Source organism: Malurus melanocephalus, unplaced genomic scaffold (genome assembly GCF_030028575.1).
Source record: "Malurus melanocephalus ecotype Western Australia unplaced genomic scaffold, MMel_1.1 scaffold_144, whole genome shotgun sequence".
NCBI lineage: Eukaryota > Metazoa > Chordata > Aves > Passeriformes > Maluridae > Malurus > Malurus melanocephalus.
This window is the reverse complement of record NW_026623376.1, coordinates 159,258-183,495: the sequence shown is the minus strand read 5'-3', so window position 1 is coordinate 183,495 and position 24,238 is coordinate 159,258. Positions and strand designations below refer to the sequence as shown.

Genomic DNA, 24,238 nt, shown 5'->3' with positions numbered 1-24,238 from the left:
GAACACAAATTAAGAGTTCAGATGTTGCAAACCTGCATGAGAAGCAGCTGAGATTATAATCCACCAAACCCACCCAACCTAAATCATTCCTGTTCCACCTTGAAGCTGTTTGTTTTTGTTTTTTTTTTTTATTTTGCCATTTCTATGAGCAGCTGCTGGGCTCCAGCACAGTTTGCTCTCACTGTGAGCGTCCCCAGCCCTCCCCTGCAGTCCCCAGCTCACACCTCAACACCCTGAATGCAGCAGCATCAGTAYCTGCCTGCTCCTCCTGCACCCAACCTTTCTCCTCCCTGTGCCCCTGTCCCTGCACAGCTGTGAGAGAAAAAAATAAATCCCTTTTTTAGTTGAAGAGTGGAAATATAAAACATCCCTGCATGATACCAGGGGAGAAAATGGTAAATCTGCAGCAGTCCCATAACATGGACTAAAAGTTCAGTTCCTGGAAAGAATCCAGCACTCGGTAAATGCTTAAATGTTTGAAAATTGTTTTGCTCTTGACAAACTGTTCCCATTTTAATAATTTTCAAGGAATCGTGAATTATTAAGACAGATGTTCTAAATAGAAAAATACCTCTGGAAAACTTGAGGAGAGGATATTTGAGTGATTTTTTTTCCAGGAATCCTGGGGTACAGAATAASTACTTAGTTCTTTCAAAAAGTGTCAGGAATAACACCAATACAGCAATTTTATAAAGCACTTTGTAAAACTACTGCAATTTTAGCTTTCTCCTTGCTGCAAAATATGGAAAAACAGTGTTTCTTAATTCTTCAAGTATCTTTTATAGAAAGTCCTTTAATCAGAGCCTTAAGCTTTTCATCATCATCTCATATGTGCTGGTAGCATTCTTTGCAGAAGAAAAAGAAAGGGAAAAAGAGCAGAAAAGTGAAGCCTGTCACTTGTGATGCTTTCTTGAATGACTTTACAAGATTCATCTCAAACTTTGTAAATTAGGAAAACAGTGATTTCAACAATCAATAAAAATTTGATATTAATGATCAGTAAAACTGTCCTTTCACTTAAACAGGGAATTGCTTTTCTGAAGTTGAAAATGAACAAGATAATGGCATTTTAATGGGAAGTACAAAAGGGAAAATGCAAAGAAAGATCATTTAGGGATGGAAAAACTCCTGTTGAGTGTACCAGCTGCAGGTTTACTGAGCATGGGASGTAAAAAATCTTCAGCCCTGATGTGAACACAAGATTTTCCTTAGACACTGTGGCTGCAGTAACTGCACTGTATGAGGACAATGAAGTAACAAAGAAATTTAAAAGAACAAGCAAGGTTTGAATAATTGTGCAAAAGGCTGATGAAACTATGCAGATGCAATTGCTCTTCTGTCTGAGGATGGGAGTCCTTGACACCTTTCCCAGACTGTGGAAATGAAAGCATGATGAAATACAGACTGCATCAGCAGCTGTAGAAGTAAAAGGATGGATATTAAATAATAATTTTCAATGTGTTTCATTGTTCTCTGCAATTTTTCATCAAAGAAAGACTATTGTAGACACTGAGCATTAATATGGAAATGTGCATTAAGAAGGTAATTGTAGAAATAGATTTTTTTAAAGCATCAAATATTGCTCMAAGTTTCACATGCAAGTGCAAATATTTAGTCTGGATATGAACTTAATGAAAAAATAACTCATAACCACTAACACCATGGTGTTTCTTTTTTTCTCAGACCATTCTGGACTCCCTAAAGCTGTCTTGTCTAAAATTCCCGTGTCATTCCAGAGCACACGGGGGGGCAGGATTATGTTCAGGAAGTTCTTGAATCCCTCCAGTGAGGGAGACTCCACGCTCTCTTGGCAGTCTGTTCCAGTGCTTGGTCACATGAACAGTGAAGAAATTCTTCCTCATTTCAAGGTGGAGCTTCCTGCACACGAGTTTCTGTCTGATGCCTCTTGTCCTGTTGGCTGGAGCATGGAGCAGAGCTGGTCCATGCTCTGACACTGACAGACACTGATGGGGTTCCCTCTCAGATCTCTCTTCTCAGGTCTGAACAGAGAGTTTTTCCTCCCAAGAGAGTTGCTCCAGCCCCTTAATTATCTTTGTTGTCCTCTCCACTACAAGAACTGCACATCTCTCTTCCCCTGAGGAGCCCAGGACTGGACACAGTCTAGGCMTGCTGAGTCATTAGCTTTGAAAAAGTGACTGGAAATTTACAGAATCTGTCCAAAAATGGGTTTGTTAAATACCTATAGTACTTCACCCACCCTCTCACCCCTCTCTGTGACAGGCTTTCCTTACAATGAAAGTGGATTTCAAAGCACGGGATTTGTACACACAAACCTAAATACCTCTCAGGAGAATAAAAAGCTTGCACCTAAAATGCACTGCCTCTTAAAGAAATCATTACTGTGTTACCGAAACACRATGTCTTTGTTCAGCAAGTGTGACCAGTATCAGTCTATTATCATGTCACTGCCAAAGCCCAAAGCCATTTATCTGAATGTGTCTCTGTCTCCACAGATTGAACTCTCCTGTTTTCCAGTTAGCAGGTAAATACCCATCTTACACACAGACACAAACTGGCTGCTGAAAGGAATGTGCTGAGAAGTGCTGACCTGAGATTGCCCAGTGCTCATGTTCATTTCCTGTAGTTAGTTTAACAGTTATGATCAGTGTGTGACAAGTTGCTGTGATCCAAAAAGGATGCTCAGCTTTCCTGGGCAGAGGATATTTATACCTAAAAAGGTCAACTGAACCTCCCAAGGGGGCTTCAGGCCAGTGCTGAAAAGGTGCACATACAGGGGGAATGTCCCTCTGAACCCAGCTAAGCCAGGGTGGAAGGGCTCATGGCAGCACAGCAGCTCCAGTTCGTCTGGGTATCGAAAGGATGACACAAATGTTTGGGATAAGTGAGCAAAGTAACACAGGAGAATTCACACACTGAAAAGACTCAAAGTTCTGACCAAGGGCCCATCCAACCCAGAATGTTCTGTGATKSTGTGGCTGATGATTCTCAGGCCATGGATCACTGGGCGCTGCTCCTTGATGAGGAACTATCTGTGTCTTTTAGATTAATTCAATTTCTCAAAGAGCACCAGAGCAAGTTTGGCCTCCTGTTTCCAAAGCAACAGCTGCAATAACCAAACTTGACCCAGCTTGGTGAACACCTGACTAACAGTGAACTGAGGGGTTCAGCTCAGTTTTGGTAATGGAACAGAGACACAACATCCTAAGAGAAGATATTTGGCTCCATACTACATGCTCCTGCATGAAAGCGTTTAATTTCAAATATGCTTTAAGATTCTCTTTAATTAMTGGCTTTCATAACAGGAAAAGACCTTCTCCAGCCAGCACAGCAGCACAGTCAAGAGGCAAAATGAAGCAGGTGGTGGGTTTGGGAGGGGAAGGAGAGAGCAGATGTTAGCTKGAAAATTTGGAATGCTCTTTGAGTCCCGTAGCAGGAGCCCAGTTTCCATCAATGCACATTGTAGGAGCAATTAATCGGGACCACCCAGGCCTAGATTCTGCCAGAATGACATTTTCCATTCACACAACACTCTTCTGTAAGGCTGAATGGTTTTTTAAACACTTCTAGAAGAATTTATTTTTCACTTTGCAAATAACCTTCTGCATATTAAAGGACTTAAGAAAATGCAAATCAAGCCCCAAGACACTAAAATTCTTAGGATAGTCCTGGTCCCACTGAAATCTGCCTTTTGTTTATTTTTCACGTGACAGCAAGGAAGCATAAATTAGATGTAAAGACACATTCCACAGAGACTCAAAGGAAGARTTTACCTTTTTGACCTCGTATTTAATAGCGAGTTTAATCCTGCTCAGGCTGGGYCGGTGGTGCTCAGGGCACAAATGGATGTTCACATCTCCGTTCAGAATGGCCTCCACTTCCTCAGTGTCTCTGCACAGGTCCAGCACCCCCACCACAAAGTCCTTGCATTGCATAGATAACTTCCGATAGTCGTTCTGAGGGAAAAYAGAAAAATAAAAGGTTAATTGTGCCCTGGAAAGCTGTGCTGCAAACAGGCAAACGAAAAAAAAAGAAAGGGACAGCAATTGCAAGCAAGGTTACTTCTGCAATAGCTGCCTGGAAGAGTAAAAAAGCATTTGATTTCACACAGCATGTTGTGGCTCTTCACAAAAGTACAGGAACTCCTCCAGACTTAATTARCAATGTCTCTATCAGCAGCATCGTTTGCATTACAATGGGACAAGTTTTACAGAACAAGTAAATAATTTCTAGGGAAATTTTGATTTTAAACAGTCAATTGATGTCACTTCTCTGTGTGGCATATCTCTAGGAATGTAAAAATATGGAAAAAGTTCCTGCTAACTGGTTAAATATACWGCAAATTTTACAGTTTAGGTTCTTTCCAAGTAATTCCTTCTTTAGTAATTTTCTAGAAGTTTCAGACAGGTATAACAAGCTGAAGCATCACACACAGATGTGTTCAAATTAATTATCCAGCTGTGATACCAACTTCAGCCTCCAATTTACCTTAGAATTTAGTTAAACACTCCCGAAAGAGCATCCAGATGATCATTGTCATAACACTTCTCCAGGAAATGGGATTTCAGAAACTCAACATGACTTCCTGTGAAATAATTTCACTTTGCAAACCCAAATTACCCTTATGGGAAAAGGRATAGCCTATAGCTGACTTGACAGAGGGGTAGAAGAGCAATTTCCCTGCCTTAAATTAAATTGTGATTGATTTTCACATGCAAACACTTAAAAAATGAGGAAGGTTCCACCACCTGTGTAAATGCTGTAAGTTAGAACACAATTCAAGCTCCCATTAATATCATAACAATATGGGGATATTAAAGGCTCGATGCAACAAATAGAAATAATAAGCATAAGACAAGCTCTTACTGAYTTGAGAGATCTTTTCAAATTAGGTTTGATGAGTTAATTAAATTCAGTACCTTATCTAATTAAACCAGCAGCCTAAAGAAGAAGATAGTTAAACCTGGTTTTGATGAAATGATAAGGGTAACCTGGTTTTGTGCTTCTATATTTTCTAAATTATCRATTCTGTCATTTACACATAGCAACATATTAGCCTTCCTCGTTAGACAAAGATCTCAAAGCCCTGTGCAAACATTCATTAATTAGGTAGAGCAGCACTGTCTGAAATATTGATGTTATTAGAGGTGGCTTAACTTCTTTGGTGTTCTCTGGTTCTCTTCAGAGCTGAGATGACAGTGTATTTTTAAAATCAGCTGGTTTAATGGTTTTGCTTCTGCTGTGCATGTGTGGTGTCCCAGCTTTAGTTTCCACGCTTGGAAGAGCTGGGAAGAGATATTTCAGTTGGAACAGAACAACTGAAGAGCTTCAGGGAAGCAGAAAGCCCCTCACGGCTGGGATTGGGGCATTCTCAGAGAAAAGGGAAGATGCCATTTCTGATCTGTTTGGGACAAGAGGCTGGAGACAGCTGGGGAATAGCAGGGGTTTTACTGCTCAGACCTTCTGCACGGTGAAATTTGTAGCTTGCCTCCTCTTATCTGTCAAAAAGCTTTAAATTGAAGTTCCTCTTTTTGTCCTTGGGTGCTCTAATTAGACCAGATGTTCTAATTCTATTGTTAATGGAGATAAGCAAGAACTTCAAATCTTTATTAGGAGTAGAACGAGAATACAACAGGCAGATCTTTATCTGGKTGAAGGCCCCATTGCAGAACCTGGAGCACCAAGACTTCCATAAATGAGCCAAGATGGAGCATGAAGATTTAAGATGTCCTTATGGCTCAGGCAGAATATGATGATCCATTTACATYTAAATCTAGTACCTGAGCATTTTGTGGAGATGGACAGGATTGGTGGAGTAAATGTTTTCAAACATAGGGTGAAGTAAGGGTTGAAATGTGAATGAAAGGCTTCAAAGTGCATCTCTCAAATCAATCCCACGCTTTAATCTTCCCCACACCAAGATGAATTTCAATAAATAGAAAGCTTGCCTCTTCACTGAGAGAATAGATGGCCAGGCAAAAATAGCAGCGTCAAAATAACCACAGAAATAGTGAAGGACAGCAAATATAGGTAGATCTGAAAATAGGTGTAGTCTGGGAATGAAATGCCTTCCTGCCACAGGCAATGGAGATGCACAATTAGCCCAACAGCTTAAAAAAAACCCAAGGGTGAGGATTCTGCTGAGCTTTAATACCTTTTTCTATGTACTCTTCACACAGTTCRCAAGCTTCCCCCTTAACCAGCACATTTTAGGAAATTCTTATCACCACTTCCACATCATCTGAGCAACTACTTTGTATTAACTCAGTTTATTTCCCCTGTTCTGCTTTCTTTAAGGAAAGAGGTTTAGTAGCAACTAGGAAAGTGCTTTTAAAGCATTTGAAAATGGCAGGTTCCAAACTGTCAGACTCTGTCAAGACCCAACTTTATTCACATCTCCAAGCCTAATGTTTCCACTGATTCTGTGTATTTGCAGGAACCATGGATGAGCTCCCCATTCTAACTCTTTTACTCTGATTTTTAAGTAGACATAAGCAGCCATACACCCTACCCAAGATCCAGGCTGTATAAAAAATAAAATAAAATAAAATAAAATAAAATAAAATAAAATAAAATAAAATAAAATAAAATAAAATAAAATAAAATAAAATAAAATAAAATAAAATAAAATAAAATAAGACTGCCCTCCAGCAATTCTGCAGCTAGGCAAGAGAACAGATTACATATTCCAGTAGACTGCTCATCTGTTAAGACAAGTCTCAAAGATCATTGAACCTGCTGTGCCTTCTGATGATCCCTTTTACAAAACCATTTGTCATCTTTGTTCTGGCCTCCTTAATGCTCACAGTCATCACAGAAAATCCTGATCACCCTGACAGTGAGAACACGCTCAATGACTCTCCTCATGTCAGTGTATTTCTCTCCTCAAACACACACTGTTCTTTACTTAAAAACTGAGATTAACTGAGGACTGACAGCCAAGCTTCTCCTGATCCTGSCTTGCAAAGCACAGCTCTGGTGACGCAAGCAGGAATTGTGTACCTGCATCTGAAATCCTGAACTGCGAGTTCTGACGCACGGGAAAAATCCCAAGGAAGCCAAAAAGATTTATTTCCAAGCAGCATCCAAGCACTCTCAGTGTTTGTGCCAGTGCTGTTTTTCTCACACATTTGCCCACATTYCAGACATTTGGAAGCATCCAGGATCCTTTATTTCCTGCAGGAAGGAGTGCTGGGACAGTGGGTGGAAAGCTGCACCACAGGGCAAAGGTTAGTGAGGGGGGAGAGGAAGAGGTGAAGGAAAACCAGGATGCATTTCCAGACACTTCCAGACACTGGTGACAAGTCACAGGACCTCAGGGAATGGCCTCAGGTTGTGTCAGGGGAAGTTTAGGTTGGATATTGGAAAAAGGTTCTTCTCCTAGAGGGTATTTGGGTGCTGAAGAGGCTCCCCAGGGCAGTGGTCACAGCACTGAGCCTGACAGAGCTCACGGTGAGTTTGGACAATGCTCTCACACAGATTTGTGGGATTTTGGGGCTGTTCTGTGCAGGGCCAGGAGCTGGACTTCAATGATCCTTGGGGGTCAGTTCAACTCAGAGTATCGAATGATTCTCAGTGATTCTGGTTACACCAAGGTTTTTGAAGATCTTAACCCTGAGGACTCCTGTGACTCTGCCAGGAAAGGGGTGCAAAGGGACAGTCCCCATTTCACCACTGCCAGGCTCCACCCCTGAACCAGGCACTTCCTGGCCCTCCTGTCTAAATGAGCTTTGTGGAGAACCATCCTGGCTGCAAGGACAGGCAGTGGGCAGTGAGTGGGGTCACAGTGTGCCACAACAAGGAATTCGGGGCTGGACACACAAAATCCACCTCAGTCCTCTCGGCCGTGCTGCAAAACCAGACACAATGATAATAATCCAAACCTTCCTGAGCACCCCAATTAAATATCACATTTTAGAGGTCTGAGGATTATGAGGTTCATAAACCAGCTGCATTTTTACAGTAATGAAAACTGCAAATCACACAKGAGAGATGCTGGGGCCTCATCATGACAGGSTGAGCACTGTCAGGCCTYGGGGAGGAAGATGAGGGATACAACTCAGTGGGCAAGAGAGCCAGTCTGTTTCAAATAACACAAAGGACAGAATTTTATTTCCAATGGAGGCAGTGAGCAGAGAAGGATCAGGATAATGCCTACAAAGTTACAATATCATTTTTTAAAAACTAGAACGTAATAAAAGGATTCCAAATTAGTCATTTCCTGCTTCTTCTAACAGTGTTGTGCATGTGGAGTTAAAAATGTCTAATTTTGCTGTTTTGAAAAGGCTGATGCTGCTTGTCATTCACTGCAATTTCTCCAAGTACCCTATTATTATCTGTTGATTATGTTCTAAATGAACTCTGTCATGTCTCCACATCTGTTCAAAACCAACCAGATTTTTTTCAGAGRAGAGCTGTTTCAGGTCAGAGGGATGGAGTCTGATTAAAAAGTTAAGTGAAATGAGGAAAACTAAGACCAGGAACCTATCTGGCATTTCTGGGTAGCATTAAATTTGCTGTGCAAATGAAAGCTGTAGGCACATTGCACAGAGCCTCTTTTTATGTTTCCTTGAGCTCTTGGCTCTTTGTATTTAATCCACATCACACATACATCAAGGAGAGAAATATTGCATTGCTTAGATTTGCATTTTGAGAAGAGGCAGCAGAAAAAAGAAAAGGAGAGGTAATTCTGTAAACATGAACAGAAAACTCTCCCAATCAAAAACAATCGCAGAAAGAAAACAAAGCTGAGAGAAAGGAGGGGGACAAAAAGCAGAAATACTTCATGCTAGATTTGAAATTAAATTGTTAAATAAACCATCATGTCAAATATTCAAAGCACTTATAAATATTTACCAATTAGATATCACATGAAATATGCACAAGCCAGTATAGAAAAGCTGTGGGACAAATTTCCTTCTGGGTATTTACAATGTCTTTGGCTGGCCATGTGTCTGAAAATGAGAAGCACAAGGCCTGTGGGTGGAAAGGCGATGGGAGAAGATGCTGAGGAAGGGACCTGCACTGATCCTGACCTGGTTATCCTCTGAAATGCACTGAGCACTCTTCCCAAAGAGCTTTGCCARCTGCTGACACTTTTGAATACAGCTGAGTGCATTCTATTGTTTGCAGACTAAATGCCTACACCCACAGTCTGTGCCAAGGCTGTACAGTTAATTTTCCARAAGGCTCATCCAGTTGGTTTATGTTCTCTTGCTTCTTAAGTGGCAGCACATCAGTGAATTATTGGAGCTCTGGGTACTCTGTGCCATACCCAGTGGGCATGTCTCTAAATTTAAAGCCAAGTGCTCGTTTAAAACATTTCACTCCTTAGGTGCACGTTGATAAATGTTTCTAGAGGTAGGAACAGATGCCCCAGTTCATTTTTAAAATGATCCAGACCTTGACTTCTTCATCTCCAGCGAGCATAATATAATAAGCAATCTGTTCATATACAGGAGTTYGACATTTCACAAGTGTGACTCTGTTGCTTTCCAAGCAATTTGGACCCTTCAAAACAGAGCCAGGATAAACGTGGCCATGGTTTGTGCTCTGAGCAGAGCCAGGCTGCAGCATGGGAGAGCAGAGGGGACTCCAGGAAAAAGGGGATTTTAGCTCCTGTCAGGAGAYACTGACAGATGTGGCCAATGCAAGAGCCCAAGGACAAAGCAGAGCCCCGTCTGTGTTGACAAAGAAGTCCAGAAAACAACAGGATGATCTGATTGAGGACCAAAGCTTTTCTGRCTTCCAACAAGCCATGGAAATGACATCCCCTGGGTCATTACAAGGATTTCCATGGCAGTTGCATTGACTGATTTACCATAGGACTGTKCTTTTTTTGGTGTCTCTTTATTCCSCTCAGGTTTCTATCTGCAATTCATCTCTTCTTGTGCACTGCAGAAGCTCATCTCTAGGAGAGCACATCCCTCCACCAAGGGGACAGAGCTATAAGGAATCAATCAAACCATGACTTTGGATTTCACCTTACACCTATTGACTGCTGGATACATCAATTCCTTAAAGAAGCTAGACAAAATGGTGGCAATCATTCCAGTTGTGGAGTTGAAAATCCTTTAAAATTTATTCCCATGCTTTCACAGCATCATTTGTAGGTCCAGGTTTATGTGTCATCTTCAGCAATAACATTTCAAGAGTGGGAACTGTCAAAAGCAGCAGAAAGGACGGGTTTGTACCTCCCTGTTTTGTTTCTACTGTTTTGCACTTTAGCTCTTTTGTGCTCTAGCACTATGAATCTACCATCTCTACCAAGAATTTCTTCTGGGAAATTATTCCTATTTTWGATAAATGCAGCTTCTAAAACTTATGAATAAATTTTTGAAGCTCTTTTTTCCATCAATACAAGCATTGCAAAAAGGAAAAGCACTTTACTTTGACTTGCACTTGAAACAATTCCTTTAAAAAGTGTTTGTTTGTTGGTTTTTGGTGCTTTTTTTAAATCTAAAATTAATGGATGGATTATTTGGGGAAGTAAAGGCAGGAATCAAACATAAGAAAGAAAGAAGAAAGTTAAGAACTGAGACTGAGCAAAATTCCTGACTCTTTAACCACAGTTTTAGATTTCCTAGCACAAGAAATTTCAGAATCAGTCCACTCTCAACCTTTTTTATTACTTCTATTGATTTTCTTTACGATTTGAAACTCAGGTTTCCTGCACATGGGAACTCCCTCTACACTGAAATTAATGGATTACTTGAATTATCCAAAGTTCTCACCCTGAACAGAATACAATCTTTCTTTTCATACCAAGAAGTTGCCAGGAAAACACCTCCATCTCCTGTAGTCCTTTCCCACAAAGTCACCTGCAGCCTGACAGGTACCATACTGAGCACCCCTGTGACAGGAACATCAGTGCTATTCAGCAGAGAATCAACACCCCATTCCAAGTCTCTGAAGAGATTTAATTAACCTAGAACAGAAGTTAGGCCGGTTGACAATTTTTATTTAATGAGAGTATTTAAAGTCTCAAGGTTGGCGCAGCAGCTTTTCGACATAAGACAGCATTTGATGCTTGATTCACTTCTCTTATACATCACCTCAGCTCCTTTCCAAACACACATCACAAATAAGCCACATGCCTTTGATTCCTCAGCTAAGCAGAAGGTGTTTTTTATCTTGCAGATTTTCCYGAGCTCATTTGAATGTTTATGCTAAAACACCTGTTTTCAGAAGATAAACTGTCAAGTCCTTGGATGTCACATAAACAGGACAGGCTCTAAGGAGGTATTAATGAAATGTGCATGCCAAATGTAGGGAATACACAAGTTCAGCCAAGGAGAGGGTCTGGCTCCAGTGTCCTGTCAACAGCTTCTCCTTAAATACAAACTATGCATTTCAAAATAATACTCWGAAAATTTTCTTGTTGAAGAAGAGTTTAGGATCTGTTCATGTTAGCAGTAAAATGAAGGTCAGGATTATTCAGTGCAATGCTCYAAATCCCTCTCTATGATTTTCAAATATTTGCTTGCTCCCTGTGTGAGGATATRACACTGAGGATCACTTGTTACSTGGGAGAASAGGCTGACCCCCACCTCATCACAACCTCCTTTCAGATCGTTCTGCAGTTCTGATGTGRGAGATTTATCAAAGCACAGTTACCTCTGGGCCAAGCTTCTCATTCCTCATGCATTCATACTTTTTCTCTCAGTTATTTTCCCATATTTATTACATCCCTGATCTCTYTKTTGCAAGCTTCACTGGGGAAGATTYCTATTTCCTATACAATWTGAGATGAAATAGTTTCCTTGCACTAAAGGAATTAGCTGYTCTCCCTCAATTGTGTGGCTCTTTTCAGCTCAGCTGCTTGAAATCTCTGTGTTTCCTGAAAATCAGATGGGAAAAAAMCAGGAGAAAAGAATGGATTTAAATTCAAAGTAATTATTTGTTCAACACAGCTTCATTTATCCCTTAGGCTGAGGCTAATTTWGCACCTTCAGCTTGCTTAAGGAACTCATACGTTCAAAGGTGCTATGAATCCCTTCTCTCAGGGGAATTTTGGCTACAAGCAGCACATGAATATCAGARAAAAGACCCCTCCTAAATCCATTCTGCAAGTGAGTGTTGGCTTAACTGCAAGCCATGATGCAAATGAYATCAATAGTTAAAATAACCAATTGTCTTCCACATCTCAAACACCTGACTACCACAGTYCTCACTGTCTGGCAAGAAGAGTTCCTTATAAAACTGGTCACAAGCATCAGAGTGGGTGAAATTCTGGTTCCACAGTGCATAAGCAGCAACCAAGCACTTTGGAAAAATATGATCTTTGCTTCACAGTCCTGGCACAGAGCACTTGTGACCATATGGAAATTGTCCTGTCTCTAAGAAGAGCAGACTTAGAAGCCGCAGAACTTTCTTGAGCAGAAATATGAATATATAAAGTGCATGATTATGTGTTTGTTCTGAAATGAGTTCAGATCCTGGGATTTGGACAGYAGAATGAAATGACACTCAGTGGGCAATGAGCTGTTTCCATGCTGCACTGGTGACAATTTCCCAGAAACAAATTRCATTTCAGAAAATTGCAATTTTTGATGATGTAAATGCCAAACCCCCATAGATAYTATAGTACCAAGCAGCATTTTGTAGCACTATAAAATTGTTTGTATACCATTCCTGTTTATTCACAATTCWCTGGATAGTCTGCCTGGACTAGTATATGTTCATCATAATTATCTACAATAACAACAATTAACAAYATAATGAGGGATAAACTAAATCACTTCACATCTGCATCCTATTTAACGTCAGACTTCAGATCCTCAGAAAGTGTTACTTCGTTTACATTCATTAATATGATATTGATTCCCTACAGTGCCTTGGATAAATGTACCTGACTGCATTCTTCCATCTGCTGATCTAACATCATTATTCTACTCAGAGCAGTCATCCTAATTATGCTCATTTGGAGWTGCAGAAGATATCCCTTCCCAATGTGAATTATGAGCAGCCCTCTTTGGAAACCAGTTATCTTGCTCATAATAAACCTCCCAGTTCCTAACTACTCCCAAACCCCAGTGCTGATRCCAGCTGAATGGTTGGCCATTTGGGGTTACTAATGAAATGCAAAGCTTAACAAAGTTGCATTGGGCTGATATAACAGCAGTGATCACTGCCTTTCCTGTCTGTTTTCTTCAACGAGAATTGGCCTTCGGCTTTCTGAAAAATACCTTCACCTTTGGTGCTCTGATGTGGACCCTTCTTGGTACCACTTGTTGCTGAAGGGAGGAGGAAGGGGAATTGTGTCACTACCTCATTTTATATCGGAAAGTGCACTGAGAAAATCCTCTGAGGTGAATGGCGAGTGTGCAAGGGCAAGCTCAAAATCATCTGAGCTCTGTACTCGCTGCAGAGGATCCAGTGACTCCAGGGTAAAGKGCCAATATGCCTTTCCTTTCAAAATCCCTCTCTGGGCAGCAGGAACCCTCCTCGCTGCACTGCTGTCGAGTGCATGCACTAATTTGAGTACCAGGACTCATTTTGTCTTCCATGCTCAGTGGGCAGGAAAGGAAAACACTCTGTCATTGTTAACTAAACACAGGCAAGTGGCCAAATCATTCTCCTGTCGGTCAGGGCTCTCTGAGCTGCTGGCAGCAGGCCTGGCAGGGAAATGCAGRATGCTCCACTCTGGAGTGGCAGCAAGGGCTCCAGCCAAGCACCACAGAAAGGCCCTGGCACTTGGGGCAGCCAAAGGAACAGAGGGAGGTGGCACAGGGCAGTTTGTGTCACCTTTAAGTGCTTAGAGGCTGCAGAGACAAAGGTACATTCCATGGGATCACTGGAGGGGCTGTGGTAGAGAGAAATCCCACCCTCTGGTACAGCTGCTGCTGCTGAGTCACCCTGCTGGGATAATCTGAGATGTGCTATGTTATTCCCCAATAAAGAGAGGAATCCATGAGCCTCAGATCAGATCCACTGGCCACCCCACTGCCCCACTGCACGTCTGCCTTTCAAAGGGTGAGGATGAAATCATGACTTCAGCAAATCTGATGATGACACAATGGTCAAATGAGTCACGGTTTTGTCAACCATCCCATATTAAAGCTGTTATAAAGATTGAAATGTGATAATAAAGCACTGTGGTAAGCTGAAGTTATTAATTTAAATTTTGAAAGTATTCCTAAACTGTGTGCTGCSTCTCTGCTGTGTTTATGACAGTCACTGTGTTTGTCAGATTCAACCTTCGAAGCATTTGTGCTGGAAAAGCTGTTGCAGAGTAGCATTTGCACACAAAAGTCACAATGCAGACAGACATCTTCATTCCTAAACTCACAATAATCTCTAAAACCAAAGAATTTTCTGAATCCCTTGTCTCTGAGAAGCAGAAACAGGTTGAAGAACAGATATCAGCATCAATCCTGCTACAAGAGCTCCCATTAGGCAGTTAAAAACCATTTAAACCTTCACAGCAGTTACCTGCTGTCCTTTACTCTGCCATTTGTGGTGTACATGGCTCCATAACACACATGGACATTATATTCATTTAATCTAACCTTGTTTCACTTTCCTTATATCACAGTAACACATAACTTAATATAACTCTATTCAACCTTGCCTTCACATAAATTCCCCCTAAACACAACAAATTATCTCAAAATGTCAGGTGTTTATTTTCCTTCTGTTTAGTCAAAACACTTTACATTCCTGATTAACATGCTACAAGCTATATTGTACTTCAYCCTGTCTACAAAATATTCAGCAATTGCCTGTGTCAAAGGTAAAAGACTCTTGCCTTGTATTCACTAACAAAAGTTAAGTTTTAAAAAGGATGAAAAGGAGATCACTCAGCTCTAAATACCTTCTAACCATATCCAATATACCCTGTGTTACTGTATATAAGACACAAATATATATCCTGAAAATCACAGTCCAGTGAAATTAGTTGCCCCAAGGCCTTGGCACCTCAGAATGGTTTATGAAAGTCATCTCACATAACAAAAAYTAATTTCCAAATTCCTCATCACATCCAGAATTTAAAAACTATRTGCAAAATCTGGACTTRATATAAAYAWTWCAGCAGGGTAGAAAAGGAAAAAATAAAAAKTCACCAGCCATGTAAACAGAGAGAATAACACTGACAGTCCCAGTCCAACCCATTTACTGGAGGGCTGAAGCTTCAGATTCAGAAATTYAACATCAGATGTTTCTGGCAGGGGAGAAATAAACATTTCTGTTGCTGGATTTCCCTCCCTTTTTGATTTTTTTTTGTTACAGTTTCATCCCAGGATTATTTGTGTGCAAGGGAGTTCACTCTGCTCACCACCCTTACCAGCTGCTGCCTTTCAGGTCCCTTAAAAATGTGTCCATTAACAGGAATTTTCCAACTCTACAGAAATGTGCTCTGATGGAGGATGGGCTTCTTATTGGTAAGGAAACACTGAAATCCCAGGAGGAAAATTACCTTAAAGCAATTCCAAATGGTTCCAGATTTTACACTTATTTCTCTACCTGGCAAAGGCACCACAAGGATTGGCTTMAAAGTTTTATATACAAAACCACTTCTAAATTGCAGTGGTGAGGCAGCTGCTGTGCTACTTCCTAATGTGATGCATTTCCATTGCTCTCTACTCCCCAGATATCTCCCATCAATGATTCTAAGAGGATTCCATGTTATTTTATACTTTTATGATCATGTCTGTTGCTCACCTAAACTAGAATCCTGCTCCAGGGAYGTGTTCAATCAAGCTGGAAGCAGTAAGTTGTAAGTGCTGCAATTGCAATGTTGCTCATCCTTAACTGAATGGGACTAAAAATKACTTTCTAGGGAGCTGTAAAGGGTAATAAACATTGCACTGATGGTGTGCACACTGGCATTGCCAAAAATCTCACTTCACTTGCAGTAACATCACAGGAAACAAAAGCATCCCAGCTGTACTCTCTGGGAGAGTCAAATATTTCCAGGGTTGCATTTGTCTTGCCATCCTCAAATGTTCAAAGTTTCCTTCATTTTTTTTTTTTCTTTTTTGAGGGGAGCAAAACTCTTAGGATATTAATTCAAATATCACCTTTCCTTACACTGATGCATTGTCTATGATTTGGTGTGTAGGAAGAATCTTTTTCCCCTTCCACTCTTTCAAAAATGCTGGCTCCCTGGGAAACTGAAGGAGAAAATTTTCCTGCATAAAGCATTTTGGCAACTTTTAAAGAGGTTTTCTTTTAGCTGGGAGATTTTAACAACAATGTCATTCGTAAAGCAGGTGCAATAACCTTGTGGGCAGTGGACATTATCCAATTTTATGTGACTGCTCAGGGGCTTGTGCTGCCAACAGAGTTACAACTTCCATGAATAATGGCCTTAATTTTTCCAGGTGCAGGTGTGGGTTGTAGATGACTGAGTTTTACCCTTCAYTGTGAATAACAGCATCTACTGCTCTGTTTGCCTGTGAATAGACATAGATAGATGCTGACACACCTTCACATGCAGAGATACAAATCCGGTTTCCTCACAACAGCCCCACACATCACAGCTTTGGCATTGGTTCTATACCCCTCTGAAAGGCTTTGAAAATTTTCTTCTCRTGCAACATTTTAAAACCATTTTTCTTGGGCAATGTGCCAGGCAGAAAATGATTTCAWCACAGAACCAAAAAAAGAGCACTTACAATAATGGCTCTCAAAATATAAAGGATATTTCTTAATTTATAAATATTTAAAGAGAACAACACAAGAGYCACAAATTTGGTGGGGTTTTAAGGGCAGAAAGACTTTATACAGCCTATTCCTACAGTCTTTGCTACATATCCATGGAAAATGTAAGTGCAATTAATTAATTTAGCTTTCAAGACAAAGCTGGTGTAGCATCTATTATTAGGGAATTTGTTCTCCAAAAAAGAACAGCATAGAGAATGAATTCCTTTTGCACAGAGCAAGTCCCACTCARTGAGCCAAACACTGATTTCACTACAAGGCTTAAACACATTCTCCTTCTTCCAGGCTATTTCCTTTATAGTTTTTAATTTCCTCTCTTATTTTTATACTTATTTTTTTCCAACAAAAAAAGTTAAACTTCTAACAATAGGAAATTTGCTTTTCCTGCTTTGATTCTTTCCTGTGTTATGCGTTGGGTAATTGGTTGTACCTGCTCATGCATTTGAAAATTGAAAAAAAAAAAAGTATCATAGGTTCTAAGTGTGCATGTTTTCATGGCAGGAAGGAGAATTGATGTATAGGTGAGAAGGGAAATAAAAGGTCAGTTCTTTTTAAAGGTTAAAACCCACTAAACACATGCCTGACTCCAACCCTAGGAAAAAAATACTGTTCTCAATAAAGACTGAACTGGAAAAGATCATATCCAGAAAACAATGACTCGGGAGTAGTGACTGTTCCTACACTCATAAGTATTTCTATTGKTGATGCTTGATTTTCAAAACAGGCACTAGGTAAGGTTGAGAGCTGTGCAGGAGAAAATAAAAACTGTAGTAAAAGGCACTGAATCCATTCTGTCTACCAGACCAAATCTCTGAAGTTCCCTTCTGCTTTCTCTTCTCAAAACACAGCACAGAGAAACATGAGGAAAAAAAAATGAAAGCTGCTTGAGTAAAAAGACATCCCTTTAAAATACGCAAATCCTGTCTGGAAGAAAAATATAGAAAAGAGCGGAATTTCTGAAAAAATAAATTAAAACCTAAACAAATGCTATATAAACACACTAAAGCCTTTAAGAYCAGCTTGCTGAAATAATAAATATGAGTCATAAAAATTATTCCCAAACATAACAGAAGAAAGCTATCTGCCAGAGAATATGTTGAGGCCAGAGATTAAGAAGAGATTAAAGCATCACTCAAGGAAGAATGGGTCAGAGTGGAAATATTAAGTGATGGATTTAAAGAATGTTCGTGAGGCTAATTAGGGAGTTTCTGGTTTTTATGGGAGGTGAGTTGCAGGCACCAGCTCCAATCAGTCAGTCCTGAGAGCAAACAAATCCAAGAGTCTGTTCAGCCTGGATAGGAAGCAGAGTTTGTAAGTGCAGCATTGCTGGTTTACAGCCTGATGGTTTTCAGGCATTTTTCTCTTTCCAAGTTCACTGCTATCCTTCACTCTCACAAAATATTTCCCCATCCTACTATTTTATTCTTCAGTGTTTTCTGCCATTTTCTTTCTTTTTTTTTTTTTTTTTTTTTTTTTTTTTTTTTTTTTTTTTTTTTTTTTTTTTTTTTTTTTTTTTTTTTTTTTTTCATTCATTTCAAAAAACCAACTGTCTAATAATGATTTTTTTAAAACTCCATGCAGCGTGGAGCCAGAGATACAAAGAAAATTGACAAAATAATTACTCTTAAGAAAAGCATATCCTGTGAAGTTAACAATTTACAGTTAGGTGGAAACAAAGCTGGAGCTGGTTTACTGAGGCGAAGGGAATGCCAGATCATCCCTAACAGCTCCAAGCCACTGAGCCTCAAGGACTATTTCCCTACTAATCCAACATCATGAGAATGCAGGGATTTGAGCCTCACTGCTAAGCATCACTGCAGCCCCAGGGAAAGAAGAGGGGCAGGCACATTCCCAGCAGGCACATCCCTGCAGGTTTCATCCACTGACTTCACCTCCAGCATCCATCCCACAGCCACTGTCCCTCGGCAGCTGAGCCTGGACGTGATGCTCACCTGAACAGGAGAGCAGATTCACTGCCAGGAGCTGCTTTTGGATCCCAACAACTTCTAGAGGAAGGACAACAGTGAGAGGAAAAGAGACAGCAAGAAGCATAGGAATGAGAAACAAAACATGGTACGCTGTAGTAAGTGACTGACAATGTTTGTGGGAGCAGTAAACAAAGACAACACACCATATGCCATCCAGGTGGTGGTTCTGATCTTGATTTTAGTAACAGTTTAATCAAGAGGAGCTGAGATCTGATTTCCCACTTATGGCTGGTGAGATCTTTTCTAAGCCTCCTTTGCGAGTGTCTAATTTGATTTGTCTGGATTGCTAAACGGAATCATTTGCCTGATTTACTTCASCACAAGGATGTTTCCTGACATACACAAGCATGTTGTCTAATTTGGGAGCATGCAAGGCTGTGAAACAGTCCTGGGTGTGGAGTGGGATCTCCCCAGTAAAAGGAGGACACAGTCACTGCTTTAGGAAAAGCAAACARAACCATTATTCTGGGTTTCACCCCATTTCCACAATGTGGACAGTAATATTAAGCCTGATGCTGCAATTAAATACAAAATGCAAGGGCATTTCCTGCAGGCTGTTTGCTAGAAATTKAATCTCCTAAGGCTTTTGATGGACACATAAAAATGACTCTGTTGACTCTGCTTTTAATATTCCAGCCCTAGAAATGAGTCACCTGGCTGTGAACAGCTGGTGCCTSTGAAGACATCTGCATATGCTTTCACAGCAGTGTGACATGAGGGAGATCAATTTCCCTGGACCAAAGAGCAGAGCAATCCTCCTCAGCCTGGCTCAGGGGTGATGACTGCTTCAGATGRACAAATCCTGGCTGTGTTATTCATKCTGCAAGTGACATCAGGCTCATTTATATGAGCAAAACAAACAGAATCTTCTGGTAGGTGGCAGAAGGATTATTTGCTTTATGACTGAGGTCCGAGGTCTGCCAGCTTTGAAAGAAATTGGAACGTACAGAGATTTTTTTTTTTTCTTTTTAAGTAAAAGAGGAAGAATGAGAGAGGAGAATTCCTCCTGTGTGTGCCAGAGGTTTCCTAGATTTGCTAGGCTGACAAGAAATGTTTTCTCYCTCAAAACAAAATGCACATATTAATCACTAGCCTAGTGTCTGTTTTACACCTTCATGGAAAACTGCAAAACACATTAACATTGTCCTATATTTCTGGTTTAATTCTACTTGTGATTTTTTTTTAAATTGAAATGCATCCCTCAGTTTCCTACCCAGTTACTAGACCCTGCAGAAACATGGTCCAATCCACACAGGATCCTCTTTCTCTGTCTTCTCAAGGGCWATACAGATAAAGGGACTCATCCAGGGAACTAAATGAGGCCCTCAGTCTCTACACTCTTTGCTCCAGTGGATGTTGGTTTGGTTTTTTAAAATACAAAATGAAAACTAGAGAAAGAGAGGGAGAGGAGASGGAGAGTCATGAACTGGTTCTCAATTTTGAGCTTTCAAGTAAGATACAAAAAAATAACAGAGAGCTTAATTAAGATTGTTTTTTAACTTGGGCTGCCTCCACTACAGGAGAATGTCATTGCGTAAAGACCTGCAAACACACACGGGGACCCTGACATTTACTTCTCTCTGTTCTGAAATCCATCTCTTAGAGATTTCACATCCATCCTAATTCTACATGTATTTTTATAGAAACAGCTGGTTCCATATTTTTTGCTTTACCTTGGGGAAGGACCCTTATTTATTTCTAGACTAATGGACTGCATGTTTCAAAGCAATTTTTTTTCTTGAATTATTAAGAATTTTTTTTTTTGCAAAGCTATTTCTTCAGAACTGCAGWGTATTATTGCATCTTAGGAATTCAGGATGAGAAAAAACCTGATTCGCTTCTGCCTTTGTAATAAAAAAGACTGGATAAATTGGCCAACCATAGGTAACACAAGTTTTTTCCTTTAAGCTGGTTCACGTGGCTGTTTTGTCTCACATCTCTCTGTACAAWGAGGCAACTTGCTTAAAAAAATTAATATTCTCTAAAAACATAGCACATGTATTGGCTTCTCATTTTGATGTGCTGAAAGGTGTTATTACATAAGAGATTTAGGGCAGCAAGCCGCAGGTGAGAGGCTCTGCATTTATATTTTAATTAGCTCATGCAAGGAATTTCTTCAGAGGTTACAAAATTACTGTTTGTCCACCTACATTATTAAAATCTTGTGTCTTTCCATTTCAAGGACTCTTTGTGCCTCCTGAAAACTGTATGGCTGCAATTGCATGCAATTTTAAAATAATGTTCTTAAATAATCCCAAGTGATAATTTTATAAATCTGTGGAGTGCCAATTTTAATTATAGAACTTTAGGACTCAAAAAAAAAAAAATTCTGGGAAAGTACTATTTTAGTCACAAAAATAATCYTTCTAGAACATGTTCAATCTCATAAATTTTTGTCATTTGTGGGCTTCTTAAATACGTTTTCAGCCATTGTGTTCTTCCCTCAAAATAAATTCTTAAATTGTCAAGTTCTGTGAAAAAAAACACCGTTTTATTAATACCCTATTTCACATCACACCGATTATGTTAATAAGAATAAATATTTTTACATAAATACATTCCTCTGGGGGTTCTTTTGCTACAATGAGAATACATTATAATCTTGACAACTTTCTTACTTCTGGAAGAATTAATATATGAAAGGAATGTGAAATCTTTGAGGTGAGCTACTGGCATGGGTAGGTACTTAGCTAACATACACAGATATGTGTTGCACAGCACCTTAAACAAGGCAATGAACTTGTAAAACCTGGGAACGCAGTCATTTGGCAAATGGTTTATAATATTTTGGGTTTTTTTTTAATCTGGTGTTGAATTATTAATTATTATTAAACCTGATGAAGTTTCTTCACTCAGACTGAATCCGAATAAAACTTTCCCTGCAAGTTACTGTGTCCTTGCAATTCTGATATGCATAGGGAAAAAGAGTCTGGAAGATCTTACCCTGATTTTATTACCCAATGATCTCAGTGGTTCAGTAATTTTTCCCCCTTCAAGAGTTACTAAGGAGTTGCAATGCCTGAGAATTTGTGTTCTTTATTTTTATRTTGGAGAGCATGGATTCATAGAACCATTTCATTTGGAAAGGCCCTCTATGATCCAAATGTTAACCCAGCACTGCCAAGGCCACCACTCAACCCTGTCCCCAAGTGACACATCTACACATCTCTTAAATCCCTTCAGGGATCGTGACTCAGCCACTTCTCTGGGGAGCCTGTTCCAGGGCTTGACCCCTTCTCTGTGAACAGATTTTTTCCTTATAGCCAATCTAAACCTCCCCTGGCACAACCTGAGGCTCTTTCTCCTGTTGCATTTTGTCTGGGAGAAAAGACCAACCCCTACATGACTACAACACCTTTTCATGGAGCTGTAGAGAGTKAGAAGGTGCCCCCTGAGCCTCCTTTTCTCCAGGCTGAGCCCCTCAGCTCCCTCAGCTGCTCCTTATCACAGTCATCCTCCAGACCCTTCCCCAGCTCCATTGCCCTTCCCTGGACCTGCTCTAGAACCTCAATGTCTTTCTTGGAGTGAGGGGCCCAGAAMTGAGCCCAGGATTCACAGTGGCCTCCCCAGYRCCCAGTGCAGSGKGATGATCTCCTCTCTWRTCCTTYKTAYAGAGCYACAAATCCTGAAATCRATGCTKTAACACATGAATAGTTTTCTAAATTAGAAATGATGGATTCCTGGTGAGCAGCCTACCCCAGAGTAGTCACAACATGGACTTTATTACCCCAGAGTCACTGATCATGATCATAGCTGCACAAGAGCCATAAGTCAGAAAACAGTCTAATGTTGATGGCTCTGCCACTGAAAATGAGGGGTTTCATGACAAATTTATTTTAGAAAGGGGCACAATACCCTTTATGTCATGCAAATGACTTAGAGAAATAATGCAGATGGCATTGGACATTTACAAACTCATTATGATAATGGAAACCTCATATAATWTGTAAGAGAGTTCTGTAAGTTCCACTGTGATGGTTGGCATGATGATAAACTTCRTAACTATTTATTGATTGTTTCTCTTTTTCGTTTTTCACTAAATTAATCACGCATAGTTTCAACACCAAACCATTAAGATGCAATGCAGTTTAAAATATTTTACAGAGAACCAAAATTTCTTGATTTATACCTTTTATCATTGTAGCAGAACTAGATGTACCGGATTCTTAAAACAGCCTCTAGAACTCTGCCTCTAAAATAGATTGTTCAATTAAAATTACTTACCTTTCTTACAAAAAATGACTCTYCATTTTTGGAATAATCTAATTTTTATTCCTGCTGCAAAGTAGAGATTCTAAGCAATCACAGTGTGCAACACAGAAACTCAAGCTTCTGCTGGAATATGCMATATTCAGTTCCAAGTATTTATTAACTGGAGAATGACAGTGATCTCAATCTATGCACAGCTAACACATCTGTCAGTCTCTTCCACTCTCTTTTACTCCCCCACCCTTCAAACAGCAAAATTTTGATCAAACATGTAAATTTGATCAAACATGTAAACCACACAATAGCCTGAATGCTCTCAGCCCAAGGAAAAAGGCACAGTGGTGAGTTACCTTAAATTCAGTTTCAATGTTGGCTAGTCTGGCCAGTTCATTGCTTAGCTCTAGAGCAGTAAGGACAGGGTCTTCACTGGACAGAGACAAATAAGCAGCACTGGCTAATCCTTTGTAGGCATTCATTCTCGAGCGAGAGTGACTAAAGGAGTCTTTCCTCTGCTTTTCAATACATTCATTGCACTTGCAAAAATAGTCATGAGGCCTTTCAATCCGTGCGCCTTTTAGTAGCAAGATGTGAACAATTTCATACTCCTGGCAGTGGGCAGCAAGTATGATGGGGGTAATGTCATGGGAGAACCGAGTTCCATCCTCATCATAAGCATAAAAATCGTCATCCCTCAGCTCCTGCTCGAGGGGGCTGAGCGTGAGGCGCTGTCCTTGCGCGAAGGCGGGGTGGTTCAATATCGCTTCCACGATGCGCACRTATCCTTTACTGATGGCCAACAAAAGGGCATCCCCGACCCGAGCCAGGTTCTCCTTCTTGAGGAGCAGCTCCGTCACTTCCAGGTGCTCGTTCCCCACCGCCAGCTGGAGGGCGTTCTGTCCCATGTAATCGACGCAGTTGAAGTTCAAGGTTTTGGACTCCTCCAGCATTTTTCGCACAACRGGGATGTTGCCATATTCCGCAGAATCGAGGAAATGTTCCTCCTCTGCGGTGAGGCTGGTGCCTTTCTCGTTGAACATGTAGGCAGGGCCCCGGATGGCCTGCCGCCGGCCCTTCTCCCGAAGGGTGGCGTGCCTCCGATGCATGTCTTTAGAATTGCTGTGTCTCAACCTGCAGGAAAACACAAAGGAGCATTGGTTATATCCTAACAGAGTTGTAATTTCACAGAACCTGAAATAAGGTTAGAAGTCTGTCATTATGAGCAGATCTTGTTAGCTTTTTAYGACCTGAGCCAGTTACTTAAAATCATTTAGGACACGTGTGGAATAAAGATTAGCTTCTGAACAAAAGATGAGCTCTCCTGTGATTTGTTCACCCTTCCAGATTTCAACAAGGATGCCCAGCACATTCTTAACTTGATAAATAGAAAAAGAAATGCA

At 40.4% G+C, this 24,238-nt stretch overlaps 1 protein-coding gene across 1 annotated transcript in view; it reads right to left on the bottom strand.

Annotated features, from left to right (window-relative positions):
• Positions 1-23,953, bottom strand: part of TRPC7 (transient receptor potential cation channel subfamily C member 7) — a 64,268-nt gene extending 40,315 nt beyond the window's left edge. The window contains exons 1-2 of the mRNA XM_057371343.1: positions 23,192-23,953; positions 3,753-3,935 (exon numbers count right to left, since the gene is read on the bottom strand). Coding sequence (XP_057227326.1) covers positions 3,753-3,935; positions 23,192-23,944 — 936 coding nt within the window. The 5' untranslated portion in view covers positions 23,945-23,953. The remainder of the gene's footprint in view (positions 1-3,752; positions 3,936-23,191) is intronic.
• Positions 23,954-24,238: the final 285 nt, after the last annotated feature.